General features: G+C 44.5%; 3 protein-coding genes across 12 annotated transcripts in view; all 3 read right to left on the bottom strand.

The window, feature by feature from the left end:
* Positions 1–205: 205 nt before the first annotated feature.
* exoc3l1 (exocyst complex component 3-like 1) lies at positions 206–8,856 on the bottom strand. 5 transcript variants are annotated; one of them, XM_076042736.1, is made up of 15 exons: positions 8,576–8,856; positions 6,807–6,982; positions 6,497–6,716; positions 5,867–6,079; positions 5,155–5,354; positions 4,273–4,491; positions 3,881–3,951; positions 3,630–3,747; positions 3,362–3,487; positions 3,078–3,178; positions 2,871–2,987; positions 2,475–2,745; positions 1,853–2,008; positions 1,368–1,501; positions 206–993 (listed from the first exon to the last, which is right to left on the bottom strand). In XM_076042736.1, the coding sequence occupies exons 1-15, from the start codon at positions 8,616–8,618 to the stop codon at positions 807–809; spliced, it is 2,352 nt and encodes a 783-aa protein (XP_075898851.1). In that variant the 5' UTR covers positions 8,619–8,856; the 3' UTR covers positions 206–806. The 5 variants fall into 5 exon arrangements, with proteins under 5 accessions (XP_075898851.1, XP_075898852.1, XP_075898854.1 ...); XM_076042737.1 differs by lacking the exon at positions 3,362–3,487; XM_076042739.1 differs by lacking the exons at positions 6,497–6,716; positions 6,807–6,982.
* Positions 8,857–13,446: 4,590 nt separating this feature from the next.
* On the bottom strand, positions 13,447–23,539 carry anln2 (anillin, actin binding protein 2). 5 transcript variants are annotated; one of them, XM_076042925.1, is made up of 25 exons: positions 23,361–23,537; positions 22,650–22,744; positions 22,364–22,531; positions 22,082–22,174; positions 21,730–21,914; positions 21,411–21,497; positions 21,051–21,137; positions 20,357–20,441; positions 19,079–20,176; positions 18,563–18,876; positions 18,347–18,432; positions 18,111–18,231; positions 17,789–17,924; positions 17,450–17,626; positions 16,864–16,990; positions 16,712–16,760; positions 16,402–16,455; positions 16,288–16,320; positions 16,144–16,165; positions 15,911–16,020; positions 15,615–15,668; positions 15,137–15,223; positions 14,697–14,804; positions 14,454–14,605; positions 13,447–14,226 (listed from the first exon to the last, which is right to left on the bottom strand). In XM_076042925.1, the coding sequence occupies exons 2-25, from the start codon at positions 22,741–22,743 to the stop codon at positions 14,064–14,066; spliced, it is 3,690 nt and encodes a 1,229-aa protein (XP_075899040.1). In that variant the 5' UTR covers position 22,744; positions 23,361–23,537; the 3' UTR covers positions 13,447–14,063. The 5 variants fall into 5 exon arrangements, with proteins under 5 accessions (XP_075899040.1, XP_075899041.1, XP_075899042.1 ...); XM_076042926.1 differs by lacking the exon at positions 15,615–15,668 and having other exon boundaries at positions 23,361–23,539; XM_076042927.1 differs by lacking the exon at positions 21,051–21,137 and having other exon boundaries at positions 23,361–23,535.
* Positions 23,540–24,125: 586 nt separating this feature from the next.
* LOC142899362 (septin-7-like) overlaps positions 24,126–27,038 on the bottom strand; it is a 36,786-nt gene continuing 33,873 nt past the window's right edge. For both annotated transcript variants that reach the window (XM_076042944.1, XM_076042943.1), the window contains exons 12-13: positions 26,814–26,959; positions 24,126–26,510 (exon numbers count right to left, since the gene is read on the bottom strand). In XM_076042944.1, the coding sequence (XP_075899059.1) occupies positions 26,471–26,510; positions 26,814–26,959 (186 nt within the window). In that variant the 3' untranslated portion in view covers positions 24,126–26,470. The remainder of the gene's footprint in view (positions 26,511–26,813; positions 26,960–27,038) is intronic.

Below are 27,038 nucleotides of genomic sequence, written 5' to 3'. Positions count from 1 at the left end.
AAGTGTGTTGACACGCTAGTGGTTTTATTGTGACAAAATACGCTAATTTCACATTAAGACAATAAGATGTGTTACAGTTCGCCGACCTAATACTAATTATTGTGTGTATTTTTTTTGAATGGGGATAATAAACCTATAGTGTATTACATTTACCATATGAAGTCGTGATTTTGTCTGACAAACAAGAACAACACAACAACACTAATGAGAATAATCATGTCTATTTATTTAAAACTTTTTTATATCAGCATTTATGCAACCTTTTAACATGCACGTAAGAGTTTAACATTAAGTCAAGAAAGTGAAATACACTTTAAAATAACAAAAAACACATTTGAAAAGAAAATACTCAAAATGTAAATATAAATACAATAAATACCTTAAAATTAGACTTACAAAACATCCAATATCAACAACTGGACAAGATGAAATTGAAATAAGACACGGGATCAAGTTAATTAAAGCAGATCATTTCAAATGAATGAATTAGCAGCTCAAACATTTCTTTTGGATATATGGAGTACACAGTCTTTCAATCCTGACTTGCACTGTATATAGGAAGCCCTTTCCCAAGCTAATATGTGCTAGCTGAAAAACCTGGACCAGCAAGTCTGCAGCTCACATCTCAGTTACAATGTAGGGTGAGTTAACTTCCAATCTAACACTGTAGAGAGAGATCTTACTGAAAAAGTCATTTTAACGTTATACTGCTGAGGGTTGCACGTCCCTGTAAGACCCCCAAGTTCTTCCTGTGAACATTGTCTCCCGAATGAAAATCTGAGTTCCGGCTGCTGTTTCATTTCCTGTCACGCACACTTAGCAGTGGGCAGACAGAAGGCCATGGTGGGGGGCGGTACCAGGATGTCAGTGAAGATGGGTCGGTACCCGCAGGGCAGCGCAGGGGCGCTCTGCTCCAGCAAGTCCAACACTGCAAACCTGATGTCCCTGGACACATCACCACGGATGTCCAGCAGCACAAGCACATGCTCTTCACTAAGGAGGCAGATGAACAGACAGTTTGATGAACCCACTGTGATGGTGAAGGTTAGATTTTTTAAAATTCATTCAGGTTTTTTTTTTTTTTTTAAGTAAGCCTTGGCTACACAACGTAGTGATACTCACAACTCTATGAACACTGTTTACTCAAAATTAGACCAAATCAAACAAAATGGACGTTAGAGCCCACATAAGCGATGTTGTCCTCCTTTACATACTGACAGTACTTTTCAGTCTTTTGGCAACCATTTTGGCGGCCCCTGCTGGCCAAATGACAAAATGCAGTTTTTTTTTTTCCTTTTTCTTTTTTTTGGTATTTTTAGATTTAATAAGCTATATGACCAAACTAATGTACAATGCAGCAGGGTTACCTGATGTCGGGGTATTTGGCTGCAAGTCCAGAAACCTCCAGGATGAGCATGCCGGGGTCTTTGAGTCGAACAAACTCAGCCAGGACTGGTAGCAAAGCCAGAGGATTGATCTCAGGTTCTGACCCTTCTCCCTCCTGCAGACACATCAGTGAGACTCACGTTACGTGTTCGACTGAAGGTGGAATAAGCGTGTTAATTTGTTCTTTCCACTAATGATTATTACCAACTAGTGAGACCTGGACCTCCTCTATATGAGTCATATGAACTCTTCTGATGAGAATCTTTGGGCTTTTACTTTTTATTTTGACTCTTTCTTCACAAATCACCACAAATTCTACCGCAGGGCATAGATTGTATGACTGTAATGTCACCTTTCAGATGATGCTACAGCTGCACATATATTGCACATATATTGCACACATCCTGCGCAATATAGTGACACCTTTCCAATGTGTCTGCGACAGCTAAAGACCGCTCCTCCTCACCAGGCCCTGGAAGAGTTCTCTGAACTGCTGGTCGTCCTGAACCATCTGCTGAGCGAGCTGCCTCCGGTCCTCACCACTGCGGCACACCAGCCTCTTCTGCATTAGAGCTCGGACGTACTCCACCACCATCAGCCACTGGGCCTCCTCCTGCAGACGCTGCACACGCAACACTTAAGTCAGTCAAGTGTGGTGGACATCAGGGAGAAGGGTTTTCAATCGTTACACAGAGCCGCCTCTTTTGTTGTTTATGTAGCTCTTAATAGCAATAGGACACATCAATTGAAGGTCCAGTGTGTAAACTTTGGCCTGATTTATTAGTTATATATTGGTCCCGTCTTCAAATCAACCAACGAAGAAGAAGGTGAACAAGGTGTCCTGGTTTGGTTGCGCAGGCCACCGTAGTTCACTGGCAAACTCATCGTGAGGGAGAGTGAGTGAAAGAGCACTACAATCTAAAATGTAACCACTTGATGTCACTGTGTCTTCTCATACTCTCCACATATCACACATTTAACCTTTAAACCCTAGAAATGATGATATTTCATCCTGTTTAACTGACAGGGCAAAGACAAAATAACCAAACAACCTCACAGCAGGGACACAAAGAGAGCAAAGCTCCCACCTGTCGACACGGCGGTCGGACACAGCTGTACAGCTCCAGGTGTTGCTCCAGAACGCTGCAGAGTTTGGGGGTGGGGTCTCCCTGGATCAGCCAGGGTCGGGTCAGCAGGCCGGGGAGAAAAGGCTGAAGGTCCAGCAGGAGCTGGTCCATGACCAGGCGACACGCCCGTCTCACCGCCCTGTCCAGAGCCGCCAGAGGGTTGGGAGGTGTCCGAGAGAAGCGGCCGGCCGAGCGGCGCGACTGCTGCTGCTGCAGGCTCTCGATGGACTTTCTGCACCCAGTGCGTGGAAGACAGTGGACTTCAATATGTCATGCCTTCACTCTTTTTTAGGGCAAATGGTCAAACTGTTGTTTTAACAATAAACTTTGTTGGTGCTAATTCACCACATGTCTCACTTGAGGATAATGCAGTTGCTGATGGAGGCCAGCAGGTAGTGGAGGTAGAACTTGTGTTTGTGGTTGCCGGGATCCCTGCGACGCTCCTTCCCAGACTCCACCAGAGCTTCCCGAAACCTGACGATGACGACAAACGGTGATTGGATGCTCAGACAGAAAAAACAAGTCGACATGTTGTGTGTTAGACATTTCATCCAGAGCGGTCACCTGTTGAGGAGGTTCTCCATCTCATACAGTCCCATCTGTATAGTCTGATCTCGAAGGGATTCCCCTATCATCAGCGCCACCCGCACATTCTCCTCCAACATCTTCCATGGCGCATGAAAGTCAGGGGATAGATCCACATATACACACATTTCAATAGTAACGCAGTGCAGATGAGGGTCTGAACAATGACTTCTAGGTTGCCAAGCTGCTAAAAAGGAATGCAGTGTTTTCACGCTTGCTACTTATGAACACAGACTACGGCATCCCATGCAAAAGTTTGACACCTGTGTGATGATGGTGGGCAGGCTGGTTTGGTAGAAGCCCTCGTGGTCTGTGTCAGGCTCCTGGTCTCTTTGCCAGTCCTGGAGCTCCACCTGCAGGGCTTTGTGCATCCACTCAGACACACTCTTCTGTCATAGCAACAAAACTGTTTTAGACAAACTATGTATCCGCTAAGTTTTCAAAGATGTCTTCTTTTTTTTTTATCAGTGTGCAATTTAAACTTTGGGTAAAAAAGAAGTAAAAAAAATACGACACAATTGTGATTCTCACCCGAACACTCTGCACATATTTTCCCTGCAGCTGCTCCAGACCCTCGGGCGAGATGAGAGGGCTCAGCTCTTCTCTCTCCACCTGTTTCACCAGTTCTGGGTGACCCATCATATCTTGGCTGCCAAATCAATACTGTCAGCTTATTGACTGCCTACAGTAAATAACGTCCAACATCTAAAAACAAGCCCATTAATTCAGCTGCACATTTCACCAATTAGACATGCAAAGACCAAGACGTGTCAGCATCTCACCCGTTGTAGATGTGGAGAACCCAGTTGAGCACAGCAAATATTTCCCCACTCTCCAGGTCCCAGCTGCTGACCTAGGCCACATTGATCACTTACATGTGCAGCCCATGGTTGTCACCATTTCAGAAAGCAATATCATCTATCTCTAGCATTGCCTCTTAGATTTCTAATATGTATTGAAAGTGGATAAAAGCCAGTGGTGGTGGGCAAAAATATTAGAACACATGAAAGATCTAAAAATTAAAAGACTCATGGGTTCATTTCATAATGTTGATAAAGCAAAAATAAGCAGTTGGATGCTCTGTGCTCAAAAAATAACAAAGCAACTGAAATACGATATGCCAAGTGTCCTGATAATTTTGTCCACCATAGTGTAAATGTCTTGTGTAACGAACCTGTGCCAGGTGAGCGTGTAAACATCGGTGGCTGGCCTTCAGGTAGGCCTCCGTCAGCCTGTAGTGCGGGGGGACGCAGTGCTCCAGCAGGTGGCGCACAGTGGCCAGGTCCGTCATGATGGCGTGCTGGAGCGCTGAGAGGTGTCCCGCCAGTCCGGGTCCTCGGGTGTGCAGGTAGGACACACTTCTGAACCGTGCAGACACGGCCTCCTCTAGTACCTGAGGGAGGGACACGTTGAGTGAGGACAGCGCCATGTGTACAACCCGACGCCAAGCAAGTGTCTTGCTCCCAATTATTTGTTATCTTGCACCGCCATATTTCTAAGGCAGCGTGTGTGGACAATCCATGGATGTATTATAAGAACTGGATAGATTGATTGATGGTCCTCAAATAAACCAACAAAGAAGAAGGTGGACGTGGTATCCAGGTTTGGGTGCGCAGGCCCCCGTAGTTCACTGGCGAGCTCAGGAGAGGAAGAAGGGGTGACTGCCATTTTTAACTTTACAATGCAGGTGCTTGTATGAGATCACTGTTGTCCAGCCGAAGAACCTGAGCTCTTTTTGGAAAGAACAGGTGGTCCAGAAAGCAGATAAGATATTGTGCCACCCTAATCATGTGCTTACTAACGCGTTAGTAGCTTTGCTCTCAGGTTAGCTGTTTTGTGTGCGGAAAACAATCCCCTATGCAAACCCCATTGTCCTGTCTGCAATAAGGCTGCTTGAATGAATGACAGGATGATCGAGATGTCAAATGTTGTACTGTTTCTTACATTATTTTACGTGTTGCTGTGGACAGGACTGACTGTAAGGTTAACTGTCCTCTGGGACTAATAAAGTATTCTGAATCTGAATCTAAATCTGAATCTGAATCTGTATGACAACCTGAAAGAAGCGTTCCCTCCAGCAGCGGGGTCTCCCCGGGGGCAGGGGTCTGCCGGGGCCTCTACCCTCTCCCCTCTCCTCCAGCAAAGCTTCATCCAAGGCTTCTTCCCGCTCCACTATCCTCACCGCTGACACGAACGGAGTAGGGTTCTGTCGGGCCAAGGCCAGAGCACTGCTCACCACGGCCCACAGCTCTTTACCTGGATGGATCAACAGGGATTATCTCAAAAATCATCTCCAGTACTGTTGCAAAACTGGCAAACTGAGCATGAAATAGGTCAGTAGTCTCAGCCCGGGGGGAGGAGATCAAAGAAGACGGCCGCTGGGTGACCTGGGGTCTGAAGGCTGCAGCTGTATATGCAGCACTGGCACAGTAACACCCCTTGTCCTGCTTAGCGAGGTCACCAAAGCATACATAACATGAGAGGACTAGTGAGAGAAAGTTTAAGGAGGATCTGCCTCATTGGTGTGAAACCCTCAAGTACGATAAAGGGACACTACTCGGATTATGTTATACTTTGCTTGACCGTTTTGCATGGAATGCATAAGTTAGTACAGTCAGTAACAGCCTCACATTCTTGGTTTTAATAACCAATTGGTGGAGCCAAGGCATCCAGACAAGCATCCTGCTTTAGCAGGAAGTCAAAATGCTCGCTATGCCGTGAAACGCTTCACTAATGTGTACAACGAGCGAAGACGTCCATCCTCTCACCCAGGGCGTCCACCAGCTTCCCGACGCCAGAGAAGTACTTGGTCACCAGCTCCTGGTCCTCAGCACTCAGCGGACTTCGTGCTGTTCCGGCTGTTCCGTGAAGCTGCCACAGAATGTCGTCCTGCCACTGCTCCAGGTCCATCAGCCGGGCGTGAGCCTCCAGGAGCCTCCTGGACTCCACCAGGCGCTCAGTCTCCAGCACCATGCTGCGCACTGCAGGGGAGGGAGGGATGGAGACTTTAACAGCCAATATCATCCAGTGATCTTCTATACAGCAGCTGGACGGGTTCAAGATGACATCAAAGCCAAAAAAATAATAATGACGTTGATGAGGCAGGGATCGTTTAACGGAAGACAATTTCACTGTGATATACAGAGTCAGCCAAAAATAATGTATATGCACATCAGGAAAAGAAAAACTTGCATAGATATTATATTTGTAGAAGTACTTCTAGACATGTAGATACCTCTTTCTTTTGAAGTTTGATCAAATCATGATAGCACTGTGAAACCCATTGCATTGGTGTAGACATGTATTTTTAAGATACATTGGTCCAAAATGAAAACAAAAAGGTCCAGTTGTTCAAAAAACATGTCTAATTTTGGTGTGTCCACAGTGCAGATTCCTACCGGAGTACAGCCGAGGCAGGTTGCTGACAGCAGCCACCAGCTGCTGGTGGTTGACTGACACCTCCCTCAGCTTCTCCAGAGACTTCATCCCCTCCCAGCTCTGAGTGGACTCCCGCCCGGCTATCTTCAGGGCATGGGACACCTCCTGGAGCTCGGCCCTGGCCCCCCGGAGCTGCTCCAGACCCCAGTCCACCCCCTCCAGGTACGACTGCACCATGGTCTGGTGGAGCAGCAGAGACACAAAGCGGGTTAACGAGGTCCCATCGCTGCCGAGTCACGTTTAGACTTCGCTGCTGTCCATCACACCAACCTTGAGCCTGGTGTGCACGGAGGTGGTCCTTTGACTTTCCCTCTTCCTGTACTGGCTCAGGCGCTCCAACTGCTCAGGGCGACAGAAAACACCTGATGCCCACTTGAGAGCGGCACCGCGGGCCAAACACTCGGCTCTCCCCACCTCGGGCCATATCTCACCCACGGGCTTCATGTCTGATAAATGCAGTGAAACAAAAGAGGCGTGCACAGCTGCGTTACTGGGAACAATGAAGAGAAAGTTGAAGAGCTGAAGAATACATCAGGCTTGTCTTACAGTTTGACATAAATGAGGATTTATGGACTAAGAATGAAAAAGGCCCATTTTTCCCCATTTCTCCCTCATAATACTACTACTACACCTACAAAATAAATAAATGAATAAATAAATAATCATCATCATTGTATATTTATCTATCTATCTATCTATCTATATATCTATCTATCTATCTGTCTTTTGTCCTCAGATGCGCTCTAGCTGTTTACCTCCTCGCCCACACTCAGTTTCCAGCAGCAGCAGCTGCAGCAGCAGCAGCAGTGATATTGATGATGCTGGAAATCAGATACGCTGCGGCGCTAAAACGTTTCTGTGCAGAATAACGGAGATGTTCTTGTGCGGCGGTGCTCTGCTGTCGGCCCGGCGGTCAGATGAGCACAATATCACGTCTCATCGGTGAGTCAGCCATCACATGACGGAGCTCCAATTATCGCTCACTCTAACGGGGCTTAATCTAATAACAGGCCCGTTTTTTTGTGACTCAACGCGGAGAAATTTGCTGATGGCGGCCACGTGCATTCACAGGCATGACCCCGGCCCCTGGGTACAATGTTTGGTTGTTTTGCCGCAGATTTGGATCGAATGCAAGTTCACTTAATCGCGACCGTGGGTGTAAAACTCCTGGATGCCTCTGTGAACGGGCCCGAGCTGAGTCAGGGGGAGGCGTCAGGCTGTTTCAAACCGAGGCCGAATCTGCTCGACCGCCAGCGACAACAACTCTGCGAGACAATGAGCCTCGGATTTCCCAGTCGGCAGGAACGTGTCACGTAAGCTGGTGCTGCAACGACATGGAGGAAAACACATGGACACAGAGGACAATACAGCGGTTACACAATAGCAGCATGCTGCTGAGTGTGACAACAAGGAGGCTCCTCTGGTTCCACTGCCAGCGCCGCACCACAACACCCGCACACTCTCCGGGTGTCTGTTCATCAAGCTCTCACACTCTAAATAATTTTGACATTTTCATCTGCTTACTAGATGGAGCATCGCAGAAGTTGGTGCTAAAACGCACCAGGAAGTTTAGGAGGGTGTGTTTCGTTAAGAGTTTTACATTTTACATAATTTCATTCGTTGTTTAATACGTATAGGAGCAGTGAAAAGCACACTTTTAACCGCGTTGACTCAAAGTCATCAAAAGTCTCAATCAGAGTCGGGACGAAAAGACAACCAGTGCCTGCGACTGACTGACCAATGACTCCAAAAACATGGAGAAAACTTTCACTCGTGACCAAAAGCTTTGAAACAACAACTTAACCAAACTGGTTGTGAAAAAGTTGCCATCCTGATCCGATGAAGTTTCATAACAAATGGAGAAGTCAATAATCATCTCAGTGATCCAACATCAGGATTTCATTCATTTGTGACACACGCACTTTTCTAGAAAAGGGTGTTAGCTGTTTTGCAACGCTGTCAACGGGCAGCTGTTTTGTGTGTGTGTGTGTGTGTGTGTGAGTGCATGCATGTGTGTGTGTGCTCAAGATGTGCTCTACCTTCGGGTTTGCCGCCACCATTCCTCTGATCCCCTGCAGACATTGGAGTTGAGTGGCCGCCTGTCCACCTGGAGACTGTCCTTAAGGGCTCCCGCCTTGCACTGCTGCTGCTGCTGCTGCTGCTGCTGTTGCTGCTGCTGCTGCTGCTGCTGCTGCTGCGGAGGAGGAGACGGAGGAGCGGGAGAAAGAAGGGTGGAGGAGAGAGGGCACGTATCCATTCTACTCACGGCCTTCCTCTTCTCCCTCGTGCACACTCTCCCTCCCCAGAACACATCCTTTACTGAGAGGCCAGCAGGAAAAGGGAGGGATCTGCTGGGGGAGGGAGAAGAGGGAGGAGAGGGAAGAAAATAATCCTGTGGTGGTGGGGGTGGAGGTTGGAGGTGGAGGAGGGCACTGGAGAGGCAGGGACAGACACGTGCTGCATTCAAGGACAGATCAAAAATGATGGAATAAATCCGGTGAAAGTTCTGGAGGGCAGTTTTAACCCCTTCAGTCACCGTGTCCAGCACAGCGGGAGATGTGAACAGTAAGCGGGGTAGAGTTCAGTGACCAAACAACAACAGGAAATGGATTTTCTCCTTTATCTTTGCATCCTGTTGTTGTTGCCGTCCAGCAATATTGTTTCATACTTGTGACTTTAGAAAGAGGCAAAGGTGCCAGGGTTCAAGACTTTGGGGCACGTTCAGGGAGGACGACTCTCAGTTGCAGAAGCTGCTGGCACAGTTTTTCTTTCCGTCTTTCTTTTTTAGGTCTGAACAGTATGTCACACTTCTATGTGTGAAGTCGTATCGGAGTGGACGCACTGTAACTTTCTGCACGGCTTTCCAGAGCCAGATCGGGCCCACAATATGGTTAAACGAGGCTTTGGATCGAAAAGTTGCGAAAACACAGATGTGATGAAACATTAGGACGGATTAAAATTGCATGTTTGCGCAGAGAGCTCTCTGTGATGGATCGTCCACGAGCCTACTGCACAGGCTGCGACGGGCTGTGCTCCACTCTGTTTGGAATCTAGACCATTTGGTTTCTTCTTCTAATGCAACTGCAGCTGACACTTGGAGCTGACGAAGGAGTGCAGAGAGAACTCAGAAACAGACACAGTGAAACTGAAGTCTGGACAACTGCAAATGTGACAACAGTCCGCACGAGGGGTGTCATGGTAGATTCGTGCGTTTGGGGGGAGGAGCCTGATAAGACAGGACTGCCCTCATCGTTAACGGTCAGAATGAAGAGGACAGTCTCAGCCTCTCGGCAGTCTCCAAGGAAATCAGATCAGATTGACTCATGATCAAATGTCCAAGAAACGACATACCCAGAGTATCAGTTCCTAAGTCTCAATTGATTTCATTAGTGTGCACCATGTGTTAAAAGCGACCAAAAGTAAATGGTAATTAAATAAAATTATTTAATAATCTCATGATTCACTCTTACAAAATCCTGAATGTTGTAAGCATCTGTGATCCCGCTGAATCACAGATGCTGATGATTGTTACGCTGACGTCCAGCAAAGAAAACAGATGTGTAACTCCTCAAAAATAAAATAATGACAAAAATGTGTTTTGGTATTATTGACAAATAAAAGCACTGACAAAAGGCTTTTTGATTGAATAATTGATAGGGTGCCTTTAATTTCTGGGAAATTAAGAGAAAATTACGGGAAGACAACAATGTGGCCCTAAGTAGGAACAAATCAACGTAGATATGTGCCTTCTTGCATTTTAAATGCATTAAGAGGGGGAGGAAACAACCCAGCCACTGTCAGAGGGTTAAAAGATTGGTGGCGGCGGTGGTGCACTGGGGTAAGTGGAGCTGGTGCTCCACCTAACCTCTCGGGAGTCTGAGGAGACACTTTAAGGAGAAACCAATTACACAGGAAGAAACGATGCATAATGCATAGGTCTTAGAGGACAGAGAGGAGCTCTTGTGTGGCAGATGGAATAAAATAAGTGGACGGGAACTAATTGAGGCTCGCACAAGCTCACGGAAACGTGTGTCTCCGGTTTTGAAGCGTCACCTTTTTAGGTTTAACTCACTTTATCTTCACCGAGTAACTGTCTCACGGTGTAGACATTCTGAATGGTATCACACATTAAAAGATCAGAAAAGATCAAAGATCAACCATTGGCTATAGTTTGACCAAATATTTAGGTGATTGTATTTTGCCATGGCATTGCAAGTCTGACTGGTCCACTCGGATTGATTGATTCCTATTCAACCTCAAGACCATGTGTGAACACAACAACAAGGGCTTAATTTAACTTGAACTCAATTTGTATTAATTAGGACTTCCAATCACGAGAAAGAAATGGACGCAGCAGGCAGCAGGTAAGTGGACACTGAGGCTCCATTGTTGATGCCGAGCATCGAGCGCAACACTGTCGAAAGAGAAGCAGGCGGGGTTCAGTGACCCTCTCTGATCCGCCGCAGCTGTCTGACCCGCACCGGCTGCCACCGAGGGAAGTTTGTTTGTTACGTCCTCTGACCTTCCAGTTTCCCGGACCTCCTCAGAACAAGGCGAGAAGGGTGCCAAGCGGCGCCGCGCTCACAGCCAGCACAAACACGCTGTCTGAAGAGGAACAACGCTTAGGAACGTCATCGACAGATCCGCTTCAAATGTCCCTGTGTTTGGAAATATCTGCGTGGAAAGAAAAAAAAAAAAAGTGAGAAAAAAGTGAGACAAGACCTAAGAGAGGGCCGCACCGTAAACAAGCTGACTTGTTGGATAACAATTGAGAACGAAGACAATATGTTGTGTGGGAACATGCAGAAATAATTTTACTGAGGAAATATGTTTTGCTTTCAAAAAGACAGAGAAGTTCACGTTTAAGTATGAACTCAATATTATTTCAATTTAATAGTCATCAGACTTTAGAGGCCAACTATGGGCAAAGATCTATAGATGGGTTTTTTAAGTTAAAACCAGTCTGGATCCTCAAAATAATGAAAAGGAAATTAATGGGAATATTAGTTGTTGTGACAAATAATATTGCTAACAAATTTGTTGTTGTTGTTGTTTAGCACTGTGATGTTAATCATGATTATTCAGCCACATTGATAAATATGGGCATACTGCGTGAAGGCAACTTCACCATGTCTGTGGGGTTTGGAATGGAAATGACAGTGAAGAGTGTTGATTGTTTTGTTTTTAATGAGAACTGTGTCACAGGTCACTGTCTCTGATTAGCTCCAACATAACTTTGATTTATCAGTTCTACATCTAACAACTCTTGTTCACTACCACTATTTTATTCTTTCTATCAGTTTAACGCTGTTCCTCAATCTTCCGATATTCCATAAAAAAAAAAAAAAAAAAAAAAATCAAATAATAAAAAAAAACAGGGATAAAAAAAAACAAAAAAACATTCCCACTACGTTCTCTTGCTTTTAGTCACACAAACAAGCTAACTCTCTGGGGGTACCGTGGCGTGAGGAAGAGTTTCCTCCGGAGCTTTGTAAGGAATAACGGCAGGAGTCGTCGCGGCAGGATGTTGAGAGTATTCCTGTCCGGGTGGGACGCGCACCACCGTCGACGACAAGCCTGCCGACCTGTTGTCCCGCCGCCTCGACTCCCGCAGCTGTCCGCCCGGTTTGAACCCTTTCCTGTGCTTCCCGGTGCTCAGGTGCTCCCCCTGCTGTCCATTAAGACGCCCAGTGAAGGAGCTCACTCGCTCTCTCAAGCACACAAAGGCAGGTGTTGAGGAGAAAGAGTGACCAAGAGAAATGAGCTTTGGACCTTCGGAATGATTGTCATCATCTGTGTAAAAAAAAAAAAAAGAAGAAAGAAGCTTTTTTTAAATTTAAAAATAAATAAATAAATAAATAAATGAATAAATAAAATAACTGCTCTGGGGGTTAAATTAAGTGAAAGGTGTGTGAAATGTTGCTTGATTTATGATTGTTATATTGGTAAAAGCTTAATATACCGCCCATAAATACAAAAGCAAAAGTTTACTTTAGCGCTACGACCTCACAGCAAGAAGGTTGTCGGTTCGATTCTGGGCCTGGGACCTTTCTGTGTGGACTTTGCATATTCTCCCTGTGTCTGCGTGGGTTCTCCGGCTTCCTCCCACAGTCCAAAAACATGCATGTTAGGTGAATTGGAAACTCTAAATTGTCCGTAGTCAGTGCAAATAGCTGTTGGTCTTTGTCTCTATGTGGTCCCGTGATGAGCTGGCGATTTGTCCAGGGACTCACCCTGCCTTCGCCCTATGACAGCTAGGAGGGGAAAAGAAGCGGGTATTGAAACTGGATGGATGAATGGTCCTAAATACGAAACACGCTGTCAGCCAGGACACCTTCAAAATAAATTTTACACACTGGACCTTTAGACGTTGACACTTTGGTGTGTCTAAAGAGGAAATACCTGAGGGGAGTGTGCTTGGTGATATGCGATCCATTAACCATATGTATTGAAGTGAGATTACTCGCCCAAATGTCTCAAAGGTGCTGGAATTCAGCGCTGGCCTCCACCCAACACTCGAGGCACTGAGAGAGGCGGCGCTCGCTGTGAGTCTAGCGCAGCTGCATGTGTCCCTGAGCGCAGACTCCTCTCGCCTCCGTCATCACCTCCACAGCCGCCCTGCCAGGACTCCGCCCGCAGGGCCAACGGGACGAACGGGAAGTCTAATTCTAGACCACTTCCTGTATGACATTCCTGACCTGAACCGTCTTCCTGCTAGACTTTCAGATCCACATCTCCCTCCTCCAGCCCCCTCTAAATTCAAATGTACACGCACAAGAGGGTGGTGAGATTAGATTGGAAGTGTTCAGTCTGTCACATCTATTTGTCTTGAGGTAAACAGTTTAATTTAACCGTGTGATCGTGTCAAAGTGGGACCTAAAGTTAAAAGAGAAGGACTTTGGACTTTGGATTTTTTTATTTTTTTATTAGTGTTTTATTTTGAATACTTTTCTTTCCCATATACATTTGCCATCTTATTATATGTACACTACATTCAGTGTCACTGTCTTTGTTACAACTCAGGTTGCAAACAGAATCTGAGTTAACAAAAAAATATGATTAAAAGAAATAGATATCCTTCAAAATGAATACTATCCATACACATGGATTCCTTCTTCCAGTTGGAACCATAGAAAATATGAGTGAGAAATCCCAAAGAGGGAAATATTTGAACAAAAGATTCACATTAGACGGTGAAAGAGACAGGATAATAGTGCTAATGAGGCTAAAGCAGCTGACTGCCACAGGAAAAAAATAACGAGCCAAAACAAAATAAAAGACTGACTTTCTCAAAACAACACAGAGAAAATGTAAAACTATTCAAATGGCAACGTGGCAAATAAAAGGAAAAAAACCAACAATAATGTTTGGATTTAGATTAAAAGAAATGAGCGACAGGAAAGGAAGGGAACTGGAACGTCAGAAATCCCCTAAATAATAATCCAGCACGGGATTTTGGAACAGATGCTTTGAATTAGAAGCTAATCTCCTGAAGCCGAGACCACGATGAAGATCATCGCCACGAGGTCACAGAATGCTCTCCCTCAGGTTCTCACTGCTGGATGGCTCAGACTGCTGGCTGCGTGCTGGCCTCGATGCTTGGCTCCATGTGTGAAGGTCCAGCAGGGCTTGACTCAGCTTCTCTATCCAGTCCAGTTTCTCCTGTTTGGTGTCGGCTGAGAACCAACACCTGAGCAACAACATCATCAGCAGGATTGATCACAAGTGACGACATGAGAGGCCTTCCGAAGACACGTGACTGACAAACTGACAAACAGTGACGTTAAAAGGAAGCAATAAAACTTCTTAATTAATAAAACTCCAGTCATCGTAACTCGATAAGAGCAGCAGAAAGATCAGGACTCATTTAGTTTAAAAACATTTATTTGACTTTTTGTTATGGTTGGCTTCCCTTACTTGGCATTGGCATTGTCCTGGCTGCTGCCGTCCTTCCGCTGCTGGATGTCGTTCACCAGCTCAAAGGTAAAAGGCCGTGCGCACGAATCCCTCTCCACTGGTCTGACGTGCCTATGGGGGGAGCTGGACAGAGATATTCTGCCCTCTGCTGCCTGGGAGGTTAAATGACAAGAGAGAGCGACGGTCAAATGCCTTTTCTCCCTGGAGGTGAGGTGCTGGACTCCTCGGCTGGTTTGTCTCTACCTTGGCTTCTCTGTCGTTAGGATGGTTCCAGTAGTACAGGGTGCAACCCTCCAGGACAAAGTAGCGACGATGCCACACGCCGTAGCCACTCAGCAACTCAAACATTGTCTGTGAGCACAGCCATGAACAGGGACAAAAATGACAAAATGAAATAATCAATTTAGTTGATAATCAGATTCAGTTTTCTTCAATCAAGACATTGAAGACCAATTATTACATTACGTTTCTATGAGTTGTTCAATCACAATAAAAAAGTGATGGTGCTTTTGTGTCATTTAGCATTTTTTTTTTAATATAAAATAAAACACTAATTTGCAAACACTTGCAGACATCAGCTCTACTTGTTCCTTTTTAAGAGTGCAGGTATCAGCTGATGCCCATTTTGTTGAGCTGCCATATTCCTCAGTCTACCTGGTGTAACAATACTGGGGAGCACTGACCAGGAAGCCTTGGTGCTGGATGTTAGTGTGACTCTGGCTGTCCAGTCGCAGGTAGATGTTGCCCTCTAATGGAGACAGGAACGGCACCTACAGTTCAGGAGGGAGGAGGAAGAGAAACACCGTGGAAAATGGTTCTGATAAAAATATTCAGAGTTCGGAGTTTAATTTTGACACGCGCTCTAGTCATTTCTTGTCTTTTACACTAGTTTACATCACAGATATGTTCATATTTAACAGCTTATACATGTCAGCTATGTATTATCTGCGTATGTCCTGACAAGATTGTACAAAGAGCCTATTTTAATTGAATTTTATATTTTTACAGTGTCTTGAGATTAGTAAAAACGTGCCTAATCAGATAAATAAATGGCTACTGATGTTAACCCGACCAAGGCGACAGCTGATGCTATGTGAAGGCGCACGCGCGGTGGGTGAGCAGTGAGCTGAAAGAGTGACAGTGTTGTGAAAAGAGTGAAACCTTTTCCTGAAATTCATCTCCCAGCAGTCTCCTGATTTTGCCATCAAGTTTCATCTGAGTGGAAGAAGTGAGACAGACAGGAGGGGAGGGAGGAAGACAAGTCACATTACCAGAATCCACCCTCGTGTTGACACCTCTGGCAGGATAAAACAGAAGACGCAGACAAAGAAGTGCAAAGTGTAGCACCGTGTGCGAGTGGTTGAAGGTGACGGTGCAGCGCCAAGAATTCACTCACTGCCTCAAAATTAGAAATGTCCAGGTCATCCATTCCCAGTAATAACAACAGAGAGCCGTACCTTATCCAGGGGGAACTTGCTGTGTCCCAGCGAGGCCAAGGTGATCTTATGGGAGCCCACCAAACTGAAGTTGCTGGAGCGGCGGGCGTGGAGAGACAGAGGGGCAGCGGCTGCAAAGCAAAGAGACGAGACAGAAAATCCATTTCAGGTCTGTTACCGACTTCAACTGAAGGTCTCCTCTGAGCCTGCTTGTCTCCTACAATACATACTGGCACAACTGACATGACACTTACCTGTCAGACTGTTACTGGATCTCTGTTATATTAAAGGGAAAAAAAACAAACGAAAATCAATAAAAACCCAGAACAATTCAAATATGAAATAAATGTGAAATAAAATAAATGTCCAGATGCATAAAGAGAAACCTGGACACTCACTGTGAGAGTATTCAGGAGCTTCCTTGGTGTGACCTTCATTGAGACATTAAAAATACATTAATATACCGAAACATGTATATTTACTGTCATGAATAACTTAACTAATAGACTTACCCGTGACTTAGCGGCAGGCCGGTCCATGTTGCAGTTAGTGCTTGAAGTGTGAGACTACAAGGCAGAACATAATTGAAAATTACCATCTGCAATTATGAAAAAAAAAAAAAAAAAAAACCCCACAAGAGCATTTTATCTTAATTCAACACCTTTCTTTTTTAAATGTATTTTTTTTTTTGAAGAATTACAAAAAAGATCAATCTTAGACAAATTACCTTACACAACAGCGTACACAACAAAAGCAGCAAGAATAGTCCTTGCACTGAATATTTCCTTTTCAAAATCAAAACAGCAAATGCAAGCGCCTCACCAGGCTATACACTTCTACATCAATCTCAAATGATGAGCGAATGTCCTTCCTGAAACATCAAGTAGAAAAACAGACAAACGTCTCAATACAGTGAACACCACTTAAAATTGTCTCACTGGCAGAAGTCATGACATAAAAATGGGGCTTCCTACAGAGTGACAGCAGTGGGGAAGGAGATGGTGTCTCCATTCTGAGCGTCAGCAGCTGTGGCCAGCGGGGTGGCCACGATGTTGCACGGGCCGTAGCGGATCAGCACAAAGAAGTAGTGACTTGGCCGTCCTGAGGGAAGCGCGTGAACAAGTGAGTGCGCAACAGTCACATTTCACTAGAGCCTTAAAAATATATACCTACACTACCAGTCAAAAGCTTGGACACATTCTCCTGATTTAATGGTTTTTCTTTCATTTTCATGACTATTTACATTGTAGATTGTCACTCACGGCATCAAAACTATGAATGGTACTAAAAAAAAGTGTGAAATAAAACAAGTTTTCTATTTTAGATGACCTAGAACAGCCACCCTTCATATAACATATATATAACATAACATATTCATATATAGGTATTTAACATTATTTTCTTTTGCCACATTAATCCACGTCTTGCTCATATATTTGATGTCGTCAGTCTGTATCTACAGTGTAGAAAGTAGTAAATATAAAGAAGAAACAGGCGTGTCCAAACTTTTGACTGGCAGCGTATGTAACAACAAAAGTGAGAAATTTTGCGATGATGTACCTGATTTGTTGTGTGAGGAGCAAACAAACTCAACCTTCAGAGGCAGCTGGATGTTGGAGATGCTGACGGTCCCTCTGCAGGGCTGCAGGGAGCTGTGAAGGCCGTCCTCTCCCGACTCGGAGCTCCTCTCCGCCCTCAGTCTGGCAACTTCGGCCAGCAGGGCCGAGCGTTTCTCACCTGTAACAAGCATTTGATTTACAATGGAATGCAATAAGCAAAGTGATAAAAGAAATTAAACAAAGAAAATTATCTTGGTTTTGAATTAGGATTTAACTATTGTACTGTCCGCAACATTTCGAGGAGAACGAAGTCTATTCGAGAGATGAAAATTGCGCGTACAGGAAACGAGCAGCAGTTTCTCGGCTTCGGCCTCCTCCAGCGAGCCTCGCCCGTGCTCCTCGTCAGTGCAGCAGCTCAACGCCTGAAGCGTCTGGTTGATCACAGTCTGCAGCTTCCCTGCTTCTTCATTAAGAGCCTGGGGACACAGACAGAGACACAGTGTAAACTGCAGACTGCACAGCGTTGGAATGGTGCCGCATACATTAATTATTTATTTGAATGAAAGATAAGCACCATGAAATAAGTGCTGATCTGGAATAATGAGCCACAGTTACTGAGCTGTGGAGCACCAACAGTTTGAAGGATGAACTGAATTACATACTGTGATTTTGGCCTTGACAGAAGGCTGAGGCTGCGGCTGCAGAGGAACCTGCTTTTGAACAGGGGTGATGCTCTGAGCGGCGGGCTTCTTCACCTGCCTCTGTGTGCGGTAGGCGTCGACGCTGTGAAGCAAAACAGGAAACCCACGTCAAAAAAAAAAGAGACACATTTTTTTGTAGTTTTTCTGTGAGAAATTAAAGCATTTATAATCTGAACAGGTTCTGCAGCACAGCTCACCTGTACAGAGGAGCGGCCTCAGGAGGCGGGTTGGGGGTCTCCTCAAGCAAAGGAGGAGGATTGGACCCCTGGTCCACTGCCAGCCGCTGTGAGGGCCACGCACAAGGTTAGTCGAAATATTAAATCATGCAACACATTATGGCCAGACAGGATAAAAAAAAAAAAAAAAAGAAACACTAAAAGACAAACTAGTGTCTGCTCAGGCCTCAGTCTCACCAGCGGAGTGACCACGGCCTCCACGGACTTGCTGAGAGGAGAGAGAATGCCGCTGGAGGGAAAAGTCAGCAGCTCGTCCCCGCTGCCATCCTCTTCATCTCCATCCTCCTCTTCCTCGTCCTCATTCTTCTCCTTCCCCGACTCGGTACCAGTCGTGGCTTTGTCGTCAGCACAAGTGCCGATGCCGCTGTCGAGGTCCTCGCCTTTGCCGGCTTTCTCCTGCTCCATCATTCCGGCGTATTCCAGCACCTCCCCGAACATCTGGTCGATGATCTCGGCCGTGTTGGTCTCGTCGTGAGAGCTGAGCTCGGCGTCTGCGAGGGGAAATGGTTGTCGTGTGAGTAAGAAAGAGCCGATTCAACATCAGCCGCCATCGACCACCTAAACTTCCGTGGACAGTTTTCCCATGAGAACCTCGTGATGCAGAAAAACAAAATGGTGCCAGTGATTTCACCCAGGTGCTGTTCTACTTAATAAAAGGCTGCCCAAGATGCTTGTCAGCGCTCCTCCTCTCACCTGAACTGTGCGTCTCTGCTGCATAGTCGCCGATGAGCTCAGGCTCCAGGACAAAAGTGACTTTCTTTGAGCTCTCTCCTCCCTGCGCCTTGACACTCCCGTCTGCCAGCTCCTCTACACCGTCCTGCTCTTCACTCAACACGTCGCCTCCGGAACGAGGACCTGACACTTGCACCTCGGGCAAACGCTGAGTTTGACCGCCATGTTCGAGTTCTACGTCGTCGTCACCCTGTGCGACTCTATGCTGTACCTCCTGCTCCTCTTTTTCATCCTGCTGATCACGCTTTGCAGCGACTCCGCCGACTGAAAGGTCTTTTCCGACCCTCGGTGGAGAGCTCTCGCTCGCTGGCTGCCCTGTATCATTGCTGTGAGCGGTACCTGCACCACCCAAGAGCTCATCACTGCTTTGATCTGCACTGGAGGCAGCAGGATAATCTGATCTGCTCCTCTCATCTCCAGGTGCGTCTTCCTCCTGGGTTTCAGAAGAGCCTGTGATCTCAGTCGATCCACCAGCTGCACGGCACTCGTCGGCCCGGCTGTCCGGGTGTCGATCTGATTCTTTGTGATTTTCAGCCCTGGTTGATTCCAGGTCCGCCTCTTCCCCTACAGCACCATCTTTCCTTTCCTCAAGTCTGAACTCAGACTTTTCCTCATCCCAGACTTTACCCTGCGGATATCGCCACAGCCTCAGCTCCTCATCTGTCGAGGGCTCAATCTCGTCCTCGCTGCACGAGCAAGGAGTGATGTTCTCACAGGACGCCGCCTCAGACGTGTCCTGTACTGATTCGTCATCCTCGCCTGTTTCCATCATGTCCCACTCGTCTGGATGAGGCACCTCTGACAAACTCTGCTCGTCACCCGTCGGCAACTTGCCGCTCGACTGCGCGCCTGAGAAACTCTGATCTTCACTGAAAGACAACTTTAACACAGCCTGGCTCCTTAGATGGTGGGATGCTTCACTGCTACAGGACGCCTGGAGCTTTTCTTCAGCCCTAACTTCTGCTTCCTGACAGGTATGTTTCTCCTTCCCTTCCGCTTGCCCATCGCAATTTTCAAGCGAAATAGAGACTGCTGGAGTGTCACACAATGTGCTTTTACCTGTTGAAAAAGTGGTCACATATGATTTTGTGGGCCAAGCATAATTTATTGCGACATGTAACCAGACAAAAAGTTGAGTAAATAAGCAAACTTGCCCCCAGACCCAAATTTCTTGCTCTGAAAACTGACTAAGATGAACAGATTTTTAGATTCTTTTTAGGTCATAGTTGGAAGTCTTACCGGTCCCATTGAAAGATTGTTTCTCTGAAGCTGATGTAAGCATTTCAGTGAAACTTCCATCCTTGAACTCAGCATCACCATCAGCCTGATAAATGAAAGAAAACAAATGAAGTAAGAAACAAACGTCAGAAGAAATACGGAGCAACATATGGCATTAAATATACTCTCAACTGCTGAAAGTGAATACGAGATGATGAGGTGTTATAGCATATATGATCTTGACACAAACCTTAACAACAAAGTAAGAATACCACCCACAGTGTGAACAACCACATATACAAATCACCAGATGTGAAGAGGACATTTATTTATAGTTATAAACGTGATACAATTTCAAGAAATGCTGCGTTTCTAAACTCATGTACCAAATATGAATACTTGTATCCTTAAATGTGTTCATCAAATTCTAACTAAATTATGGCCATAACTTACAAACCTCCACCTAAAACGTGCATGCACAATTTCATTTGCGCATTTTTTTCTTTAAAAGACAAAATGTGCCTCCATGTGAATGCCCATATTCCTCTCAGGTACTAAGCTTGTGTCACATTTTCATGTATTATTCATTAAGACTTGGACTTTTGCCTAAACAAAACAAAAAACAAAACAAACAAACAAAAAAAAAAGCCCATTTTGCAAGAATAATTTCTGTGCAGAAGTGCCCAGGAAAAGAGTAGCTCAATGACAGACTCACATTCCAGGACTGCATGGGAGGCCATATAACGGCCCTTTTAGACCGAGGGACCCAAGAAGGAGAAGAGGGTCCAGGAGGGGTCCTTCCCTGATAATGTTTATTTAGGCTTGTGAAGCAAATGTCAAACTACAAAATGGCTGATTTAACAATAGATAAAAACACTCTTTATATAATACAGGTGCAGTCATTACCTGTAATGTTCAGTCATTGAATTCCCTGTACTGTACTGTAATGTAGCTAACTGGGTTGGTCTCAGTAGAACCCTTTACCTTGCTGAAGGGCAATACTGATTAAATATATAAACGCTATATGCGACCATGTTGACCATATGAAGGAACATCACCATTATGCCACACCCACCTGAGCTAATGAGGGATCGGAGGTACTTCTGATCAGCCATGCGTTCTGACTGATCGGTTGCAGTCGGCTGAGCTCCTGTTTGCGTTCCTGAATACGGAAACAATGTCAGAAGTGCCACTTACGGCTACCACATACTGAAGACCAACAGCACAATTGAAAATCAATCCAACATTTAAACAAATTTATTTTAAATTAATTTAATTTACAAATGTTAAGTTTCTAAAAGCATTAAAATTATTATTTAATTTTTAATGCAAGCCTGAAAAAAATGATTGCTTGCACAGAGGCATTTCTAGTTGCAAAGGCCCCCTGAACCAACCTCACGCAAGCGGGAAGCCTGCTGGGAGCTGGGTGTTGTGGAGCACTGGAGTTTTTGCTGTATGTCAGACACAAAGTTGGAGCAGGGCCGAGGGGAGTGGTTGGCTTGGCTCAGAGCTGAGGCGGGGCTAGCCTGGGAGTCTGGCACTTTGAACCGTTCCAGACGCTGATTAAATTCTCCTTCACCTGAAGGGGGAAAAATGCATGATGAGATGTTTCAGAACATAGAAGATCATTTAAAAATAAATAAATAAATAAATAAATGAATAATGATAATTTCTTTCAAATGTCTTTGCTTTGTTAAAAATGTGCCACATGTTGTTTAAATGTGCTTGTATCATATGCATCCTTACTGAGGAGATGTTCCTTGAAACCTTTTCTGTGGAGGTTAGATGGGCTGTCAGCTCCTGGGTCAGACAGGCACCGCTGGGCAAGAGGAGGTCCACCTAAAAACAACCAATGCCTGTGATGAAACACATTGCCAAGCCCTCTTTGACATTGACCCAACATATATTAGTCAACCGTCTGTCTTGTATGCCATCCAACCAGTTTGGCTGTGAACTATTTTACAGGTGCACGAAAGAATCTTAAGCACTGCCGTAAAAAGCTTGTGGCAAAAAACCCAGTGGAATTACCATCTTGTCTCTGAGTGAGTTGCACGACCCGCGATCGGATTGATGGGACCATTGGTGTATCTGGTTTTGTCTCCTGCTCAACAAGACGTCTCGAGGTTGATGATTTAGGACTCTGGTTCTCTTGACCAGCAGCCTCAAGGCGCCGCCGCTTCTGACCATCTCTCACCTCTGAGAAACAAAAAAAAGAAAGATGCACAAGACAGGGACAAGGTAGACAAGAATTATTATGAAGGCATTTTTGAGTTAACAGAGGTGCAAAGCATCAAAATGTTACAGGGAAACAAACCTGATGGCAAGAAGACATTGTCCTCTGAATCTGACAGAGGTGCTCTCTGTCTCTTTAAGTTGGCGCTGGAATAATTGTCCTCGCCAGCCTCCATACTGTAAACAGTGATGATGCATATCGACTTGTTTGTTACAAGTTACGAAATAGAACCTGTTTTGCCCAACAACGTGTGTACGAGCAAGAATGAAAACATAATCTTTTCGACCACACGAGAAAAGACGGTCATGATGTTTGAAACCTCGATGTAAATGCAAATACGACGATGAAATTCTTTTAAAATGTTGGCGCACAAGCGTTAATATTGCAATAGTACGTTTTAGCGCTGTTCTTTGCTAAATCAAATGTGACAACGCCCTGCGTTTCATTGCAGTTCAGCCTATCACTCTTAAGAAAATCACGCCCGGGTGTTCTATGCTAGCTAGGCTAACTACTCGTCCTATGTCAAACATAAACGACGCATTATTTTTTTTGCGTTTTTAACACTACCCGAGAACTGACAGCCAACCATTTGGGATGAGATACGTTAGCAAACAGCAGCAATTTTATATAGTTTTTGAATAGTTTGACATAAAACTGAAAACAACTCCTCTTAATTCGCTTTACATGAGTTTAAACGACATTCACCACTGCTTAGCCGCTAGCTCGTCACTTCCACGCGTATTCAATGTAAAAATCAACGTCGTGTGCTGAACAGGTCGCTTGTTGTCTTACCTGAACAGATTTCGGTGTTAGACTAGCTGAGACTTAGAGCCTGTGTGGGAAGAAGGTCAACTGTAACTGACAGAGAGCAAGAAACAGCCTTCTTGTTGTTTTACGCTTTCAGCCTCCTCCTCCTTCCAACTTTGAATTTCAGCGGGTCCTGTGACGTCGGCGGAATGCGCCCCTGAAATCCCGGAAACACGCGCCTACAACAGAGCGCTGATCTCGGACCAGGCTAAAATAAGACGCCAAACCGGGCGTTAGCTGGCCTGGCTTGAGGGTCCCGCTGTAAATTCGTAAATCCGTCCCAACGTCAGTTTGAAAAGTCCTCTATTTATTTATTTATTTATTTATTAATTAAACCGTAATTCATCAAGAAACGCGCGAGTTAAGATTTCTATACAACACCAAAGAAAATATTGCGATTTTGGCGTTCCACAGTGCTGCAGAGGTGGATCTAACTGACATTTCTCATAGTTTAACCATGCCCATCAATTGATGTATTTATTTTTTTTTGGTTTGACGTAGACTTGGTAGATATTCAATCAGTTCTATTAGCTGCTAATGTGTAATGTATTACTGTAACGTATTATTCTCTCAAATAAGACTATTTTCTAAAGAAGAAATAACAATATAATATGATATACAATATAAATTTAACCACTTAAAATAATAATAATAAAATAAAGAATGTACCTTGTTTTTGACTAATAGCTTTATATGTGCTCCATTCATTTCATTGTTTTTCTGTCGAAGAACAACACCACACAGTAGGAGTTAAAGCATAACATTGTCAACTTTATTATTAACCATGTACGGTTAGAGACAGAACACAATAAAACAAAGAAGAGAAGAAGAAAAGTGTACAATATGTAAAAAAAAAAAAAAAAAAATCTGTTACAAAAAAAAAAAATCATCAAAATTTTTTATCTATGTGAACTTGGTGTTACTCAAATGAAAATGGTTCACGAGCATTGGAGAGATAAATTCAGTCATGTGTTTAGTCCTATTCTGCCAGAGAGCTGCTTTTCTCAGAACATGGAGAAAAAATTTTGGAGTGGTCCTGAGAAAATGCGCTCGTTGGCATTAATACAGTAAATGTGTGTGAAACAATGGCTGCAATGATGAATTTATTAGCTTGACGTATATAGTTATGTTGTTATTCTGGCATAAAATTCTCTGAAAAAAACAAAACAAGAAAAGAAAAAATTAAGGCCACGGCCTCCGGTATGTACACAAAATATGGAAATTCAACAAATCCATACAGATAATATGTGCAGAAGATGTAAGGTTTGTCCCTTTAGAATTATGTTTTGATGACTCCCGCAGTCAGAAACTATACTAAGGTAACAGGTTGTGAGTCTCTAAAGAAAACTAGGATGACTTAAAGGAGTCGTTCTTCAACCGTACATGTCGTATTATCAACATCATTATTATCGTCATATGAAAATAAAACATGACAACTCTTAGAAAGGTAAAGGTTCAATGAGCTTCAGCCCACTGACTTCTGACTCTGACCTGAACTGCACATGTTGTACGCGACAGAGGAGCATTTATGTACTGATATTATGTATTTAAGTGAAGCCACGGACATGGTTAAACTGGCATTCTAACGTTTCCAAACGGTTGTCTTTCTGCCAAGGCTTACGGAGGGAGAAAGCTTAAAGGACTACCTAAGCTTTAAATGGCCCTTTTGGGAGTATCACAAAAAGCTGGAAATCAGGGTTTAAGTCAATGACAACATCCATTACTTACATCACAATATCAAATATCTTTGTTGCAATACTGTATCCTGTAAAGTTGTACACACCAATGAGGTTTTTGTATATATTTTATTTTAGACTGGGAGGGATTTGCAATGTGGCTTTTTTTTTTTTTTTTAAAGATACAATTCCAACCACCCTTGTTCTATTGGTGTGTGTTCAAGACAGAACATATGACCTTGGGTGGAGAATCTAATAATTTCATACCTGCCCATGCTCATAGGAACAACCTACCACGCCTGTCACCGCAATAAAAACCCCCTCAAGACCTGGTCACACCAACATTTCAAACGCTAAATGTTCTCCTGAGATGATGTTAAGGAAGCACAGTAAGGTCTTGAGCAAAACTAACCTAAGTGTCAGAATCTTTGGAAGACACAGAGATTCTAAAAATGTCACAGTTAGTCCTAATTATTACACGATTATATAAGAATTAATCTGCTGTCAGGATCTGCTAGTAGTGTCCTTTTAGGGGGTGGGGTGGAAATGCAACCTACCTGGCATGACACTACTTGTCTCTGAAGCCTCTACTGAGGTGGAAATAGTATCAACGGCATTTTAATAGTTGTACTTAGTAGTGCATTTCTTATCAATGTATAGGTTGCCCTAAGAACTCATGGATCCAGAGAAGGTTATCATCAGAGTGACAAATTGCTTGAAAGCATTTCAGGTTAGGGCTGTGACCAGGTCTCAAGTCCATCCACGTTTCCATCTCATCAGATACTGGCTCATTCTGTCACGTTCCCTATCGACATCCGGCTGTCCTCACACGCTTCTACCGAGGCCTGTATGGCCGAGCATGCTCAAGAGTGCGCACCCACGACTTGTGTGTTAAATGTTTGTGAAGAATGAAAGACAGAGTGCCAAAGAGAGGGACAGTACATCTATCTGAAGCTCTAGGAGGAAAAGAACGTACAACCACTACATGTGTACAAATGGCTATGCATGGTCCCTGCCATGAGTTTTTCTCTTTACTGTAGCTCAGAGGAGCTCTGGCTTCTCCTCTTTGTCAGGAAATATAGGAAAATAGAATTTCACAAAAACATGCATTTCCCCCAATGAAAATAAACAGTTTCAGCGGGTACAGTGGAACCCTGCAGAGAGACAAGCATGTGGGCTGCGGTGGCCCTTTGTAACTGTTAATGCTAATGTTCCGCCTGTGTGTGTGTGTGTGTGTGTGTTTGTGTGTGTGTGTGTGTGTGTGTGTGTGTGTGTGAATGTCAAACATGTTGGATGCAACACAGACTAATCTGTTGATGAGTGTGTGTGTTGAGTATTGCAGCAGGTGCGAACATCAGAGGGGTAGAAGACAAAAAATGTTGCTTGTGTAAAACTCGATGTAACACCTCATGTCTCTCTTTAGAAGATTTTTCCTTTCTTCTTGTTCTTTTCCATGGTCCTGTCAGGAAAAAAAAAAGAAAGAAAGATGAGAACGTCACTCACCATCTTGCAACAACAGACAACTCCACTTGCATGTCTAACTGTGGTTAACCACTCAAATGTAGTTCTCAAATCCATGTTCTGGATCTGAGAGCTACAGTTGTGGACAGTTGTGCCTTTAATCGTTCTTTAACATTCTAGCGATATTGTGCGCCTACACAACCGAAAAAGTTGACACCAACACAACGACTTAACGAATCAGACCCGGGATCCATTTTGCCAGTGAAAGGTTTTTCAGTCGGCTATTTAAAGGTGTACTGACTTGGAGGCATCCAGTTTCTGCTGCTCGAGGATTCTCTGCTGAGCCTCCCAGTTGGCCTTCTCGTCCTCAAACACTCTTCTCTTCTCCTCCAGCTCTTTGTACTGCGCCTCCAAGTTCCTCTTCATTTGCTCGTGGCGTCGCTCCAGCTGAGGGTCACAAACATGGAATACTCTTTAATCCCAAAATGCTATTTGGTGTTTAAACCAGTGTTTTTCCTAATGATTG

Source organism: Nelusetta ayraudi, unplaced genomic scaffold (assembly GCF_046127955.1).
Source record: "Nelusetta ayraudi isolate G7.1 ecotype Tasmania unplaced genomic scaffold, CSIRO-AGI_Nayr_v1 ptg000071l, whole genome shotgun sequence".
NCBI classification, from domain to species: Eukaryota; Metazoa; Chordata; class Actinopteri; order Tetraodontiformes; family Monacanthidae; genus Nelusetta; species Nelusetta ayraudi.
The sequence above is the reverse complement of the archived record's forward strand: the minus strand, read 5'-3'. Positions and strand labels throughout refer to the sequence as shown.